The 18284-nt window shown below is 41.6% G+C and overlaps 1 protein-coding gene across 4 annotated transcripts in view; it reads right to left on the bottom strand.

The window, feature by feature from the left end:
• ARHGAP10 (Rho GTPase activating protein 10) overlaps positions 1-18284 on the bottom strand; it is a 343170-nt gene that overhangs the window by 188604 nt on the left and 136282 nt on the right. For all 4 annotated transcript variants that reach the window (XM_019025986.3, XM_055384931.2, XM_055384932.2 and 1 more), the window contains 3 exons: positions 10332-10461; positions 6138-6244; positions 3546-3640 (listed from right to left, as the gene is read on the bottom strand). In XM_019025986.3, the coding sequence (XP_018881531.3) occupies positions 3546-3640; positions 6138-6244; positions 10332-10461 (332 nt within the window). The remainder of the gene's footprint in view (positions 1-3545; positions 3641-6137; positions 6245-10331; positions 10462-18284) is intronic.

Below are 18284 nucleotides of genomic sequence, written 5' to 3'. Positions count from 1 at the left end.
CATATGTTGTGGGAGGGACCTGGTGGGAGGTAACTGAATCATGGGAATGGGTTTTTCCCATGCTATTCTCATGACAGTGAATAAGTCTCACAAGATCTGATGGTTTTTATAAAGGGCAGTTCCCTGCACATGTTCTCTTGCCTGCTGCCATGTAAGATGTGCCTTTGCTCCTCTTTCACCTTCTGCCATGATTATAAGGCCTCCCCAACCATATGGAACTGTGAGTCCATTAAACCTCTTTTTCTTTATAAATTACCCAGTCTTGGGTATTTCTTCATAGCAGTATGAAAATGAACTAATACAATGACCCAAACTAATTTCACTGTCTTCCCCCATCCTTATGCCCCCACTTTGTTTCCCACCTTAGTAAATGGTACCATCTAGCTACTCAAGCCAGAAACCTTCCCCACTCCTTCACCCTCTACTGCAACATCCAGTTTATCCCCAAAAATCTACCCCACTTGGCTCCACCCCCACTGCCACCACACCAATCCTGGCCCTCTCACCCTGTCCTTAAACTACTTCCTCTTGTCCCCTCTTGCTACCTCCAAATCTTTCTTACTCTGCCAGAACGAGCTTTGAGAAATACAAATATAATTGTCACTCACTGCCCTGCTTAAAACTATTTAACGGATTAAGTTCAAAAACTTCAAGTTCAGGCCCTTGCCCCATCTCAAGCCTCTTCTCCCACTGTCTCTGGCTCTTGCACGAGTGACACTAGGTGTCTCAAATACATCATGCTCTCTCCTGTCTCCAGGCCTCCACATGTGACGCTCACTCTACCTGGCACATGACTCTCAATCCCAGCTGACTCCAGATAACCCTTTAGTTTATGAATTTAGATGTCAGATCCTCTGTGTGCCTTTATTTAGCCACCTAAACTAGATTAGGTCCCCCTGCCAGGAGTTCCCAGAAAGGAGCTGTGAGCCTCAATGGAAGTAAATTAGAGACTTCTGCAAGAAAAAAGATGGAAGCTAAAAGGTGGGGGTGAATCCAGGCCCCTATGCCTCTTTAATAAGGGAACCCACTTTTTTTGCTTTATATACGCGTTAACATGAAATTTTATTTGAAAAGAGGGTCTCCCTATAAAGCACTTGAAAACCACTAGAATAGATCACCGACCTAAAGTCCTCCCCTGTTCCAAGAGTCTCCCTACAGGTATTATCCTTCGTATGTGTAAGCACCTCCATAGGAATCCCTCATCAATGTCTTTGAGGGGTGGAGAGTGGTTCCAATCATAGCAAGGATCATGGCTGACAAAAAAAAAAAAAAGAAAAGAAAATTGGGGATGACCAAGGTCTCAGAGAAAACCAGAGACTCTGGATGATTAAAATGATTAAATTGCATTATAGAAGTACCCTGCTTTCAAAACTAATCAGATTCACCTCACTTAACATATTCTCTAGTAGACAGCTAACTCATCTTTGTCAATTATTTAGAAAACATTCTGATTATATGGTAATCTGCAGAGACTTATGGCACAGTGGTTAAGAGGTAGGCTCAAGCTAGGCACAGTGGCTCTTGCCTGTAATCCCAGCACTTTGGGAGGCCGAGGCAGGTGGATCCCTTGAGGTCAGGAGTTCAAGACCAGCCTGGCCAACATAGCGAAACCCTGTCTGTACTGAAAATACAAAAATTAGCCCGGTCTGGTAGTGTGCCCCTATAATCCCAGCTACTCAGGAGGCTGAGGCAGAAGAATCACTTGAGCCTGGGAGGCAGAGGTTGCAGTGAGCCGAGATTGCACCACTGCACTCCAGCCTGGGCAAAAAGAGTGAGACTCGTCTCAAAAAAAAAGAAAGAAAAAGAAAAAGGTAAGATGTGGGGCTCTAGGCGGAGAATGCAGGGGCTCAAATCTCAGCTCTTCAACTACCCACTAGCTACGTGACCTTGGGGAAATTGCTCAAACGCTCTGTGCCTCAGTTTTTCATCATAAAATGGAAACAGTAACAACTACCTGAGAGAGCTATGGCAAGGAATTAGCGGAGATAAAACACAGAAGCATTTAGAACAGTGGCACTCAGAAAGGAATCCAATGCCACCCATGGGTGTGTGCGCACAGGTGTATGCTCGACTTGTGTTACACTGACTAATTCCCTTCTTAAAGTTTGGAAGAGTTCTTACTGGCTTGAAATCTAGGCCAGGCATGGTGGCTCACACCTGTAGTCCTATGACTTTGGGAGGCCAAGGTGGGAGGATTGCTTGAGTCCAGAAGTTTTGAGACCAGCTTGGACAACCTCTTTTTCACTGACATTCTCTTTCATATTTTTCCTATCTTGGCAAAACGCTTATTTAACCTCTTGTCCTTTTCACAGTAGTGCCAAACTTATCATGGTGCTTAAGGGCCTGTTTTTATGTACAATAAATGGTCTTCAATTCATTTATTACAAAGTGAACCACTAATCCTTCCTCTCTGCACTACCCCCAGAGACTCAACTATATCATCTAAGAGAGGAAGCAGCATTAATTACTTTTGTATTCCTGGGTTCTGACCTGAACTTTTGCTTTAACAAATCTCATAAGCTTCTATTATACAAACATAGAACAGCCTTACCTAAAAACTATCACTGCCAAAACCAGGGCTGGCAAGGAATCACTGTACTGTCAGCCATTAAAAAGCAAATATTCTATGAACACTAGGATTTTCCTTAATGCTACTGGAGGACACAGAAATTAATGCCAGACAAGTAGTAATACTGATTAACAAAATTTTCTCTTCTACTTCTTCCTCTCTGGCAAAGATTCTTTTACAACTAAATAACTGGAAGTCATGCAATAAGGAAAAAAAAGAATTCATCTTTGAATAAACAGAAGGAGTTTGCCTAAGACCCTCCATCACATACAGGATGCAGACACTGAAAACCCCCCCACACACGAATGAATGTTGTTCTGTATTAGTAGCTAGCTACCTATCACCCCTTTTTAGCTTTGTCACCCAGTTCCTCTCGCCATTGTTCTCTTCATGCTACAAATTAGGCTTGGATCAACAATGAAAAGCTCCAAGGCAATTTTTTTTTTGAAACGGAGTCTCACTCTGTCACCCAGGCTGGAGTGCAGTGGCACCATCTTGGCTCACTGCAGCCTCCGCCTCCTGGGTTCAAATGGTTCTCCTGCCTCAACCTCCCATGTAGCTGGGACTACAGGTGTATGCCACCATGCCTGGCTAATTTTTTTGTATTTTTAGTAGAGACAGAGTTTCACCATTTTGGCCTGGATGGTCTTGAACTCCTGACCTCATGATCTGCCCACCTCGGCCTCCCAAAGTGCTGGGATTACAGGTGTGAGCCACTGCACCTGGCCTCCAAGGTTATTTTTTAAGTGACAACCCTGGTTAGAATGACTCCTAACTAAATCAAGATGAAACTATCACCCCATAGCTAAACCCAGTGATCAAGACTAAACAGCTTATAATGAACACACAGCCCGGAAATATATCAAGATAACATTCTCCCAGGCCACAGAAATCACAGTTGCAACTAACCTCTATTTTTTTAAACCATTTTTTTAAAACGACTCTTTCACCATGTCCAATAATTCCAATAACTTACCGATCAGCAGCTTCTATGTCAAAACAAAACCTTCTGTCAATGGAGTCAGTATGCCTCTTGGTACATTCTTTCAAAAAGAACACCTCTCCGTCCCCCTGCAAATAATCATTTTGAACATTCTCAAAACCTACAGGATAAGTATATACACACTCAGCCATTCTATACTGGAGAGCAGGGGAGCAAGGTTCAAGATCTTAAGTCCTTCTCTTTACCCTATCCTCTTTCAAACTGGCTTATTTAAATGCTATTTAGAATCTAAAATATTAATATTTTTGTCATTCTCCTGATTCTTTTGAGAAGGGAGTCTCGCTCTTTCACCCAGGCTGGAGTGCAGTGGCAGGATCTTGGCTCACTACAACCTCCATCTCCCAGGTTCAAGTGATTCTCCTGCCTCAGCCTCCAGAGTATATGGGATTACAGGCATGCACCACCACACCTGGCTGATTTTTGTATTTTCAGTAGAAACAGGGTTTCACCATGTTGGCCAGGCTGGTGTCAATCTCCTGACCTCAGATGATCCACCCGCCTCGGCCTCCCAAAGTGCTGGGATTACAGGCGTGAGCCACTGCGCCTGGCCATTCTCTTGATTCTTAAGATTTTCTAGACCTTACTGATTACGGTACTGTTATGCCAGACAATACCAATGTTATTTTTTTTTTTTTGACAGTCTTGCTCTGTTGCCCAGGCTGGAGTGCAGTGGTGCAATCTCAGCTCACTGCAAACTCCGAATCCTGGGTTCAAGCAACTCTGTGACTCAGCCACCCAAATAGCTGGGATAACCGGTGTGCATCACCATGACTGGCTAATTTTTGTATTTTTAGTAGAGACAGGATTTCACCATGTTGGCCAGGCCAGTCTCGAACTCTGACCTCAAGTGATCTGCCCACCTCGGCCTCCCAAAGTGCTGGGATTACAGGCGTGAGCCAATGTACCTGGCCAAATGTTAATTTTCAAAGGTAGATTAACAGTACAGTTTTTAGATACTGGAATACTGTTAGTCTCTTATTGTGCTCTTTTTTTAGTGTAAAAATTTATTTCTTACCACATGTCACAAAAAATATGTGACTATTTTTGGCCTATAAAAATTGCAATTCCATACAGGTCAGCCTAAAAGTACACCAATAACCCTAGATTAAATATTTTCATAATCTAAAGCTAGAACCATTTAATCTATGCAATTTCTCTCTTCCATATGTGAATCACCCTGAATTTATCTTTACTTAATTTGCAATGCAGAGATACAAGTGCTCAGTAAAAGAACAACTATATAAAGTGTGAGTACACACTTATTGAACATTTTAACATTTTCCAGAATGTGAAGATCTCTAAGTAACAAACATTAAGATACACAAATATTCAAAATCTCACAGTTATATTCCATAACATATTTATTATTATTATTTGGAGGCTAAAACAGAAAGATATCACTAAGCAGAAATATCTTAGGACTTGAACTGGCTCTGACAGGAAACTCAGTCTCAAACCTGATGCTTCAAGAGCCATCTCCTCACTTCCTTCTCCTCACCATGACTAATTTTCCATGTCTGTTTCATTATTATATAAATGTGTTTTTATTAAAAGCTGCTTTAAATATTTTTCAGGGAAAGGCATAGTACAAGTAAATAGAAGTGAACATAGGTTTTTCTTTTTTTATTCACCTAAGCAAAACCATACCCATTCACCCAGTAAGCAATCAATTAAGCTGCTTTCTTAAAATGTGTTATCAATTATGTTCAACATTGGTGGGAAGCTTTGTCTCTAGGCCATTAATTATTGTAATAAGCTGCAGATTCCATTTAAAATACATATAAAGATCACCTTTCCTACACAGCCAACACTGTGAGATCTTCTTGCTCTTTTCTTACTATCATGCTTTGCTGTTTTAGTTTCAGGGGGAACAGTTAACTAAATGGCGAATACCTATGTGAGAACTTTGTAAGATGAACGGAACAACAGTAAAATTTATCGTAGATCACTCTTCTTTGTTTTCAGGCTATGAACAGCAAGTCAGTTCCATTGTATAAATGCTGAGGAACCACTGAGTCATGAAAGCTTGCTGTCAGTGTTACCTTTATCTTCCAAACAGTGACATAAAAAGGATTCTATTGTTCACCTAAAAAATATCTAGTGGTTAAAACCACATATTCTCACTCTTAAGTGGGAGCTGACAATGAGAACACATGGACACAGGGAGGGGAACATCACACACTGGGGTCTGTGAGAGGGCTGGGGGCTAGGGGAGGGATAGCATTAGGAGAAATATCTAATGTAGATGATGGGTTGATGGGTGCAGCAAATCACCATGACACATGTATACCTATGTAACAAACCTGCACGTTGTGCACATGTATCCCAGAACTTAAAAAAAAAAAAAAATCTAGTGGTTTAAAACCCATGCATGTAATTCAGAAAACATATATATTGTTCTGTCTTCTGGCCCATTTCACTCAAAAACAAAACAAAGATTTTAATACTAACAATTTATTTACCATCCATGAATATAAACCATTAAAATATAAACCATTAAAATGACACCCTCAAACACTACCTCTGACAGATTATAATCTATTCTATGTTGAATCAAATACTTACAAGTTTCCCTCCAGATCTGTGCTCAAATGGGATCATGTTGAACTTCTTTGCTGCTTTTCGATACATGCAATAGTGTTTGACCCAACTGGAACCAAACGGAGCAGGCCCTTCAACAAAAAAACAGCCCTTTATATTTTCCCTCATAAATAAGCAGATATGCAGAGCTATAAACACATTACTAAAGAGGAAACGTCTAAAACGCAGCAACGAATACAGCTGAATCAATGAAACAAATCAGCAATACTGCTAGCTCTAAGAAGAAGAGGGGAGGCCGGGCACGGTGGCTCACGCCTGTAATCCCAGCACTTTGGGAGGCCGAGGCGGGTGGACCACGAGGTCAGGAGATCGAGACCATCCTGGCTAACACGGTGAAACTCCATCTCTACTAAAAAAATTAGCCGGGCATAGTGGCAGGCGCCTATAGTCTTAGCTACTCAGGAGGCTGAGGCAGGAGAATGGTGTGAACCCAGGAGGCAGAGCTTGCAGCGAGCCGAGATCGCGCCACTGCACTCCAGCCTGGGCAATAGAGCGAGACTCTGACTCAAAAAAAAAAAAAAAAGAGGAAGAGGGAAAATAAGAGTTACTTTGAAACAAAACTCTAAGATTTAGCAAGACAGAAGTGATTTAAAGACATACTGTTTAAATAGTTTGCTAGAAAAAATCAACGGTTATGTCCTATCTGAAAATCTCTTAATTGTAAGCTCTATTTTTTGTCTGTTTCTAGGTATTAAGAGCTCACAAGGGTTTCAAAAGTTCCATCCCGTATATGAGATGGTTTGGGATTTAATTCTGGCCTCTCAAAATGATAGAATTGTAGAATCATAGTGCTAAGAAGCATCTAGTCTAAAAATCCACCTAGTGCTTTCAGTCCATGAACAGCATCCTGGTAAGCAGCTGCTCTTACTGATGATTGAAAGCTAGCCTTTAAAAATGAAGTATGGGCCAGGCGGAGTGGCTCACGTCTGTAATCCTAGCACTTTGGGAGGCCAAGGCGGGTGGATCATGAAGTCAGGAGATGGAGACCATCCTGGCCAATGTTGTGAAACCCTGTCTCTACTAAAATACAAAAAATTTAGCCAGCCGTGGTGGCACGCGCCTGTAGTCCCAGCTACTCGGGAGGCTGAGGCAGGTGAATAGGCTGAACCCAGGAGGCGGAGGTTGCAGTGAGCTGAGATCGCGCCACTGCACTCCAGCCTGGGTGACAGAGACTCTGTCTCAAAAAAAAAAAAAAAAAAAAAATTAGCTGGGCGTGGTGGTGCGTGCCTGTAATCACAGCTACTGGGGAGGGTGCGGCAGGAGAATGGCTTGAACCCAGGAGGCGGAAGCTGCAGTGAGATGAGATCGTGCCACTGCACTCCAGCCTGGGTGACAGAGCAACACTGTCAAAAAATAAAATAAAATAACATTGGTATTGTCTGGCTTAACATTACTGTAATCAGTAAGGTCAAAAAATCTTAAGAACCAAGAGAATGGCTGGGCCTCGTGGCTCATGCCTGTAATCTCAGCAAAAAAAAAAAAAAAAAAAGTATGAAGAATAAGAAATCTAAGACTCAATAGGAGTGACTGTCCAAGTATGCCCCAGAACACTCTCTGAACCCCTTTTCCACTCTTACTAAGTCAGCAGTACCACCGTCAGGGCTCACAGGACAATGCTGTATGTCAGAGGGACCTCTAGCATCTGGAACTTCACATGCCAATAAAGTCCAACCATAACAAATTAAAGGTTAGGCCCAGCAGAAGTTGACAATTTCTTACTTTACTGAGTCAAGACATTTTTTAAAAAGCAATTAACATCTGTTATCACCGTAATTTCATGTACAAACAAACAAACAAAGTTTCTACACCTAAAAATCAAAAAAGCCCAGGAGGGGAAAAATAACTCATGTAAAAGGAATGCTTTTAGCTAGCTTTAGGAAAAGCTAATTACATTATTTGGGATAGGGGTAATAGATGAAAGGGGTTACCAGACCACTATCAATTTTATCTCAGACCATCATCAGTCCAAAGACCTGAATTTGGGAAACATTGCTTTGTGTTTTAAAGAACCAGCATTTGTACTGTGTTCTATGGTTCAGAAAAAATATTGCACAGATATTTTATTTAACTCTAAGAAAAAAAAAACTGCCCAGAGAGGATGATACTGTCTATTTAATCTAAAAAAATGTAAGCTTAGCCCAAATGCCTGGAAAATGACAAAGCCAAACCTTAAATCAGAATCTCTGGCCCCAAATATCAAGGTCTTTCCACTACTTAAGCCACCATTCCCTTCTGACAACCAACAGAGCCTATTCAACCAGCTCTGGGCATACACACTAATGATGCTCTTTCACGCCTGTTCAAGCGCCAAGCAATTTACGGGAGACATTACCAACACAGACTCCAGGTTCAGAATGACAACTCCAGCATTTAGTAGTTGTATGACCTAGGGAACATTATTTACCTCTCAGTGCCTCCATTTTCATTTATAAATGGGGAATAGTAATAGTACCTTATACTTCTTAGGGCTGTTTTATGGATAAATGAGACAAGTTGTATACGAGTTTAGCACAGTGCTGGGTATACGGTAAATGAGGAAAGAATTTTACCACTACTGTTATGTTGTTTCAGTCCAATTTCTCTCAAAGGCAACAGTGATGAATCTAAAAATTAAAGTTTCCTGTGATTTTCACTTGGGCATATAATACAAATAATTCTAACATTCTCAAGACTATCGAGGTGTTTTGTTTGTTTGTTTGTTTGTTTTTTCCTTTTTTTGAGACAGAGTCTTGCTTTGCCACCCAGGCTGGAGTGCAGTGGCGCGATCTCGGCTCACTGCAAGCTCCGCCTCCCAGGTTCACGCCATTCTCCTGCCTCAGCCTCCTGAGTAGCTGGGACTACAGGCGCCCGCCACTACGCCCGGCTGATTTTTTGTATTTTTTAGTAGAGACAGGGTTTCACTGTATTAGCCAGGATGGTCTCGATCTCCTGACCTCGTGATCTGCCCACCTCGGCCTCCCAGAGTGCTGGGATTACAAGAGTGAGCCACCACGCCCAGCCCTGTCTTGAGTTTTAATTTATTTCTTTCAAATTCAATTTTAAAAACTGAGATTAAGAAGATAACGTATGAGAAAAATGGAGACTTCTGCCATATCATACAACTGCTCACAAAAGGTGAAGGCTGCGAGATTCCAGATTAAATAAGGGCAAATGGAAAAGGCACAACCATCCTGCTGCCTGCATAGAACATTAACTTCTATTCAAAGCACAGATACCCTGTAACCGTTCCCTGAGTCATGTCTACCACTAAATTTTTAGGTCGGATTGAAAGTCCTATAAATCAGCCACACTTAAATGAAGTGAAAACTGTAAAACACCCTAATCACAGTTAAGGGTGGAGAGGGAGGGAAATAGTAAAGAGACACATTTCACATTCTCATCCCTTCTGCTAACTAGCAATTGGGTTGTACAGTTGAAGTAGTAAACGTTAAGAATTTAGCTGTTAAAATAAGACCAAATGTTCAAAGTCTGAAAGAAATACAGGTCTTTTAATTTTCAAAATGAGAACAATCTATGCATTGCATATTTGCTAAGACAGCAACAAAGACTAAAAAGCCTACAAGTTAGGATGCCACGTAGGAATATCTTTTATCACCATCTGCAATCTTCCTGATGATTTTAGTAAGAACCAGCTATCTCAGATTGGTGGGAGCAAAAATGGTATGAAGGAAGACGAAAAATACTAATATGTCCCTCTTGGCCTTAAGATGACAGAGAGGCAGGGTTATGGGAGGGGGAGGACGTATACGTGTGTATGAATGAATGTGTGTGCCTGTGTGCATTGGTGATGAGGGTAGAGGTGAGGTGGAAGGAGAAAACACATCATACCCTCGTAACTCTGGCTCATTTTCAGCCTTACACCAAATTCTGACTCTCTTACAAGCATGTTCCTGGGGTGCACACAGTGTAAAACAGAAGCTAGTGGGGTGTCTGAAGAACAGGGTGCTCACAGCCACTCCTAACCTCACAGTACCCCCTCTCTCCAGGGCTGGAATGTGTTTCTCCTAAACATGAAATATACACCCATTAGGTGATAGGAGCAGGGAGAGAAAGAGGTAGGAATAATTGCCCAAAATGTCACGGTAATGGCAAGAATAGCAGTTTTCAATAATTTGCATTTTTAAGCAGCCACGCAGCCACTGCTGGAGGGCCTCTTACTTTTTTCCTGGACATACAGGTAGCCTTCGGCTGTAAACTGACTTGCTCGTTTGTGGTCCTTGGGATTCTGTCTGATTTTGTTCATGAGCTCTTCCACTTCTGACCTTGTTCCTTCAAATCGATTCCGTGTCTGAAATGGATTAAAAAACACACATAAATGTTAAGTTCTCATATGAGTTTTCTCACGAACATTTTAAAGTCTCTGCATAAATGTAATTACATTTTTTAACTCTAAATAACTTTTTTATAAATTTCTCAAAATACCCCCATTCTTCCCAGTGTGCCTCCTGAGATTCATGTGCAAAGAAAAAAAAATGGCGGTAAAATAGCTACCAGAGGAGTATAAGCCAAGGTTACTACAGGTTACTTTGGAGGCTTTCGAACACCATTAATAATTTTATTATTCAACATAAAAATTCCTGCCTTCAGGTCTCACACTATTACTAAATTTTAGGTTTAAAACATAAGTAGGTTTTAATATAGCTACCTGAGAAGAATTTCCTTTGCAACAACCAATCTGACTCAATCAATCTGTTTTGTTACTGTTACATTAGCAGTCTGTAAATACTCAGAATCTGAAAAAGTTTAATTCTTCTTTGCAAACTAATAAATAGAAGTGTCAGTTTTTCCAGGTCATGGCAATTGCACTTGAAAATGACATTTCTTCCCTGAAGACAGAAGGGGGAAAAAAAATCTCACCTACACAAATAATGTCTTTGATATCTGAAGAGACAAATCACATTTCTGAAACCCAGGACACCTGGTGTGCCAATATCTGTCAAACAGCTACACTGAAAACATATATACAAGGTGAAGTGACAGAATTAGCAAGGCAATTGTGATGAGTCGGCACCACCGTGTTCCTGGACACTTCTTTCATCCAGGCTCAAAAATAATTGTATTAATACCAAAAAACGGCTGATGTGAAACTGTGGAGGAACTGAGACAGAAAATTATTATTGAAATTTCTCCTCTTTCCTCCCTACAATAAAAGGGGCTGCCAAGGGTCCTAAGCGTGGCAAAATGTTAGAATGGCACATCTTTTTTGTAAAGGGATGGAGAGTCTGATAAATGTAGATTGTAAAAGGGAAAACCTGTCTGCAGAGGTTTGTTTGTTTTTTAAAAAAACAAACTAAGAGCTGCGAGAAATATCAGCTTATGTCCTGTAAGAAAGTGTAAGCCTGCAAAGAAAGTAGAACTCAGTTGTTGATGGCTAGGTTCCCTCTCTCCTTCCATTTCTCCAGGTTTTCTTATCCCCATTTTTTTTTTTTTTTTTAAAGACAGGGTCTCACTCTGTCTCCCAGGCTGGAGTACAGTGGCATGATAATACCTCATCACAGCCTCAACCTCCTGAACTGAAGTCATTCCCTCACCTCAGCCTCCAGAGGAACTGGGACTACAGGCGCACACCACCACGCCAGGCTGAGTGTGTGTGTGTGTGTGTGTGTGTGTGTGTGTGCATGTTTTGTTTTGTTTTTTGTTTTTGTTTTTTTTTTGTAGAGACAGGGGTCTCACTATGGGGCCCAGGCTGGTCTCAAACTCCTGGGCTCAAGCAATCTACCCGCTTCAGCCTCCCACACTGTTGGGATTATAAGCATGAGCCACCATCCCCCGCCCTTATCCCCATCTTTGTAATAATTTCACCCTGACTTTATTCCCCTCCTTGGTCATTTTGCTGAGATTCCTTCCAACCCTCATCAACCCTCATTTCCCCCCATGTGTGTATAATATATATACACATATGCATATATGTGCATGCCATACGTGTATGGATGCTATCACAGGTGTGAACATGTACACACACTTCTATTTAAGCCAATAATCCTATTATTTATGTTCATGCTCAAATTGCCCTAGATTTGAGCAGCAGGAGTCCCTTCGAACTGGCTTCTGTCTTTTGACTGGTCCCCTTAATTCTTCAACCAGTTCCTTACCTTCTGGTCCAATAAGGTACCCTAGGCTCATCTTATACTTTCCCTGCCCCAGTCCTGGAAAGGAGCTCTTGTTCTTTTTAGTGGAGAGTATTTAGTATTTGGGAACCAAGATCTGGGCACAGTGTGCTTACAGCTAAGGACTTCTCAGCAGATAGCCTTAGGAAATAGATGTACACACAGTTGAGCCTTAACACAGGCTTGAACTTTGTGGATCTACTTACACATGGATTTTCCTCCCCATCTACAACTCCTGAGACAAGATCTAGGCACAGTGTGCTCACTTCTAAGTCTTCTCAGCAGACAGCCTTAGGAAGCAGATGTACATACAGTTGAGCCTTAACACAGGCTTGAACTTTGTGGATCTACTTATACACGGATTTTCCTCCCCATCTACAACTCCTGTGACAGCAACTCTTCCTCCTCAGCCTACTCATTATGAAGACACACATGAAGGCCTTTATGATGATCCACTTCCACTTAATAAATAGTAAGTATATTTTCTCTTCCTGATGATTTTTGTAATAACATTTTCTTTTCTCTAGCTTACTTCATTGTAAGAACACAGTATATCATACATAGAACACATAAAATGTGTGGCAATCAGCTATTTCTGTTATGGGTGAGACTTCTGATCAACAGTAGGCGGTTAAGTAGTCAAGTTTGGGGGAAGTCAAAAGTTACACACAGACATCCAATAGCGCAGGGGTGCTAACCCCAACGTAGTTCAAGGGTCAACTGTATACACAGAGCACACGTGTTTATATAAACACACAATCACTACTTCTTTATCTACCTATATATTTGAAAACCCATGACTTCCTACCAAGAAATCTAATTCTACTCCAGTTCTTCAGGTTTCTTTCCAGCCTCTCTCCTTCCAAATTTGTGAATTTTTTCCCAGACAGTAAGAAGCCTGGTTCTCATTCTCAACATGTCTGCTTATGTGCTCACTTAACATCTCTGCTCAGCATAAGCAATCTCCCAAATGCCCCAGCAGCCACCTCTGTCTCATCACCACTCCACCATCCCTGCTGCAGACGCCTCCATGAGGTCCCCCTCTCCCTCACCACCCAACTTCCTCAGAGGTCTATTTTCTGCACTGGGAATGGAAGGCTTTTTTTTTTTTTTTTTTTTTTTTTTTTTTTTTTTTTTGACCGAGTCTCACTCTGTTGCTCAGGCTGGAGTAAAGTGGCACAATCACAGTTCACTGCAGCCTCGACCTCCCAGGCTCAAATGATCCTCCCACTTCAGCCTCCCGAGTACAGGGACTACTCACATGCGCCACCACCTCCAGCTAATTTTTCTCTATTTTTTGTGGAGACAGGGTCTCACTATGTTGCCCAGGCTGGTCCTGAACTCTGGGGCTCAAGTGATCCTCCCGCCTCAATGTCCCAAAGTGCTGGGATTATAGGCGTGAGCCACCATCCCCAGCCACTATTTTTTAAATGTACCATTTTTAGGTAAATTATGAATTGAAAACTTTGCATAAAATCAATAGAATGGCTAAAAGCTTGCAATTTCCAATTATAAGTTCCAAGTACATATGAAGGCATCTTCTAATTACAATAATGTTAGACCCCAAACGTTACCATAGGTAACATTTGAGCATTTACATGGTTCTTTAATCCTCACAATAATCTATATGGTAGGACACTGTCTAATGCTATCTTTCCAATAAAAGATCACTGCTGCCTTGTTTTCTTTACATCCTTTAGTAGTTAAACATTTCCAAATAAACTAGCTTTAAATTAAGCCTTATTATTTTAGTATTTTAAATCTGATTGAAAGAGAAAACATCTTTAAAAAACTTTTTTCTCATTATAGAAACTAATCCGTATCATTGTAAAATAGAGAGACGGACACGAATAGTCCTATTTGGGGGGCAAAAACAAAAGGGATAAGTAAGACTAAAGCTAATCACAAGCCCACCCCTCAAGTAACTGCTGTTATATTTTGATGTGGCCATTTCTAATCTCTTTTAAAAACACACACACGGCCAGACGTGGTGGCTCACGCCTGTAATCCCAACACTTTGGGAGGCCGAGGCGGGCGCATCACAAGGTCAGGAGATCGAGACCATCCTGGCTAACACGGTAAAACCCCGTCTCTACTAAAAATACAAAAATTAGCCGGGCACAGTGGCGGGCACCTGTAGTCCCAGCTACTCGGGAGGCTGAGGCAGGAGAATGGCGTGAACCCAGGAGGCGGAGCTTACAGTGAGCCGAGACTGGGCCACGGCACTCCAGCCTGGGCAACAGAGCGAGACTCCATCTCAAACACACACACACACACACACACACACACTCTGTAGTTTTGGTATTCTACTTTCCTTACAACATTGCGACAAAAATATTTTGCCCATATTCTTAAATACTTCCTACCCATACTTGTTATCTTCTAGGGACTCTTTACAAATCCTAAAATTTTGCACACTGTATTTCCTTCCAGGAAGAATTCTATTCTAGTCTCTTCTTCCCCACATTCTTCGGGAGACAGAAATCACAAAAGTGCAAAATTAGTTTCTTAAAATATTCTTTAAATTTGAGGCAATTTCCAAATTTCTTCTGGAAAACCCATTTCCTAAAAGCCATCTTGCTGCTTTCTTGATTATTATAGAAAATGAAGATTCAATTTCTCAAAAAAAAAAAAAAGTCTAGCCACTTTTACAATACAATAGGTATTATCAGATGGGGAAAAATAGGTTTTTGCTTTTAAATACCTTTTACCTTTTTCTGATTATAAAGTTTTGCTTTTTTACTAAAATTAAATACTAAAAAGATGACCAAAATATTTATGATGTTATAATGCAGAGGCAGTTAACATTTGATTATGTTTCCTAAAATACATATATGTGGCCGGGCGCGGTGGCTCACGCCTGTAATCCCAACACTTTGGGAGGCCAAGGCAGGCAGATCACGAGGTCAGGAGATCGAGACCATCCTGACTAACACGGTGAATCCCCGTCTCTATCAAAAAATACAAAAATATTAGCCGGGCATGGTGGCAGGTGCCTGTAGTCCCAGCTACAGGCGGGAGGATGGCATGAACCCGGGAGGTGGAGCTTGCAGTGAGCCGAGATTGATTGGGCCGCTGCACTCCAGCCTGGGTGACAGGGCGAGACTCCGTCCCAAACAAACAAACAAATAAATGCAACACACACACACCCAAAAAAAAAACTGGGACTTTTTTCAACAATATGTTGTTTTATATACCCAGCATTTTCTCTTTATTATAATAAAAAACTGACATCAAGGAATGAGATGAATGGCCAAGAAATGAGCAAATTACAACATCACTGAGGTACAGCAGATGATACAGAATGAGTGACCTGCTTTTCATAAGTGCTTGTGTTTCTGATAAAAAATTAGCTAAAAGCTAAAATTTTGAAGAGCAAAGACGCCACCTAGATCAGGTGTTCTCAATACTGAAGGTGACGCAGAGAGAAGCTCTGAGTTGTAAGAGTGTTTATTAAGAAACAGCCAAATAAAATCAAGAGAGGAATATTTAGAGAAAAGGTTGAGAATGTAGGGAGATTTACTGATGACCACATCGTTAAGTGACAGAGAATACAAAAAAGGCTTTTTTTTTTCAATAAACTGTCATTTCCACATTTCTCTACAGAAAATGATTACCGTTGTCAATTGTGTAAGTTCTGAATATATTAAGGATTCCAACCAGGTCATTTTGTGAAACATTTCAAATGATAGCTTAGCTTCAAGGTTTGCTCGTAAGATTTCCAGACAGAATATTGCTCATTCCCATCTAAATATGTAATGCCTCTGAAAGTCTTTTGGTTTATATAAGGTAAACAGATGCCCCCCCCAACAGGTGTGTTATAAACACACTTCCACAAATAAACGAGCCATGCAAGGAGTTTCACTCAACATCCCAAGAGACTGTTTCCCCATAGCTCACCCCAGAGTCTGAGGCAGAGAGCTGGCTTCAGGGCATTCACCTATGCAGTCCACAGGGCCCTGCGCTCAGAAGAGCTTCTGCTTGGTTTAATGATCAAATGCCTCTGATCTGAAACTCTTAATTATCTCTAAATAAGGGGCACTATCTTCTTCATTTTACCTTGATTCTAGAAGTTGTATATACAGTCCTGCCTGAAGGTTCTCATTCTGGCCAGCCCTGCACTTGACAGATGAGGTCCAGACAGACAAGGTGAATTTCCACAGATTATATAGCCAGTAAGCGGAGGGGAAAACATAAGTTATAATCTCAAGCAGGGGTCCCCAACCCCCAGGCTGCCGACAGGTACTGGTCCATGGCCTGTTAGGAACCGGGTCACATGGCAGGAGGTGAGCAGCAGGTGAGCCTGAGTCCACCTTCTGTCAGATCCGCGGTGGCATTAGATTCTCATAGGAGCATGAACCGTACTGTGAACTGCGCACGTGAAGGATCTAGATTGTGCAGTCCTTATGAGAATCTAATGCCTGATGACCTGAGGTGGAAGAGTTTCATCACGAAACCATCCCCTACCTTCTCCCACCCCCACTGCATCTATAGAATTGTCTTCCTTAAAACCAGTCCCCGGTGCCAAAAAGGTTGGGGACCACTTACGTAAACTATCTAGTGTTCTTTTTACATAACTGTTTTCTGCTGCCTGCAAAAATATTCTGAATAATCTCAACATCAGCCAGGCATGTTGGCTCACCCCCGTAATGCCAGGATCTTGGGAGGCTGAGGAAGGAGGATCACTTGAACCCTGAAGTTTGAGCAGCCTGGGCAACACAATGAGATGCCATCTCTACCAAAAAGAAAAAAAATTAGCTGGGTGTGCTGGCATGCACCTGCAGTCCCAGCTACTCAGGAGGCTGAGGCAGGAGTACTTGAGCCTAGGAGGTTGAGGCTGCAGTGAGCAGTGGTTGTGCCACTGCACTTCAGCCTCAGCGACAGAGTGACATCCTGTCTCAAAAACAAAAAACAAAAAAAACTCAACAACATTAGACTCAATATTCTACTACCTGCAGGGACAATTTTGGGGTGACTAGAATGAATCCACACATACCCATTTTGGATTTTTAAGTTTTGTCACATTATAGTCATACCACATATTTTATAACTGTTTTCACCAATTGTGAGACCACAGCAGCAGAAAAAGAAAGAATCTACTCCAGAACTCTATCATTAGCCCAGCTGAATGTCCAAACAATCCTCAAGTACAAGTTGACACATAAATTATAAAAATAAGAGATTTTATCAGTTACACTCCTTAGTATAAGGAACTGTACATTAAAAAAAAAAAAAAAAACAAAATCTACACAAAAGGTATTCACCCTCAACTTTTTTTTTTTTTTTTTTTTTTTTTTTTGACACAGAGTCTCACTCTGTCACCCAGGCTGCAGTGCAGTGGCACGGTCTCGGATCACTGCAACCTCCGCCTCCCAGATTCAAGCAATTCTCCTGCCTCGGCCTCCCGAGTAGCTGGGATTACAGGCACACTCCACCACACCCAGCTAATTTTTGTATTTTTAGTGGAGACAGGGTTTCACCATGTTGGCCAGCATGGTCTCAATCTCTTGACCTCGCGATCTGCCCGCCTAGGCCTCCCAAAGTGCTGGGATTACAGGCATGAACCACTGTGCCCGGCCCACTCTCAACTTCTAATTGTGAAAGAAATGAAGAGCAGGCAACAACCACAGCTTCCCATCCATCTACCTGTGTGTCTTTCACTATGTGCTGTGAGTCTGTCACAAAGCTATCTCACTACATTCCTAATGAGACCTCAAATTACGCTCAACATACCCTGACCAGCTTGTCAATGAGGACACTTCCAGGATCAACTAGCACTGAGAGGAAAAACATATACCACCTGATCAAAATGACATATAGTATACTGCTTAATAACATTCTCCTAAATCTCTTTATCCGAGACCTGGCAGAAAGCACACATTTTCCAAAGGAAAATATTCAAGACCAATAGCAACTGTAAACACCAATGCATTAGTAAATATGCATAAAATGTAGGGAAGAAATTCTACTCAAATGATAAGCCTATCTGGGAACCAAAATCAAG

Source organism: Gorilla gorilla, chromosome 3, assembly GCF_029281585.2.
Source record: "Gorilla gorilla gorilla isolate KB3781 chromosome 3, NHGRI_mGorGor1-v2.1_pri, whole genome shotgun sequence".
NCBI classification, from domain to species: domain Eukaryota; kingdom Metazoa; phylum Chordata; class Mammalia; order Primates; family Hominidae; genus Gorilla; species Gorilla gorilla.
This window is presented reverse-complemented; position numbering and strand designations above follow the sequence as displayed.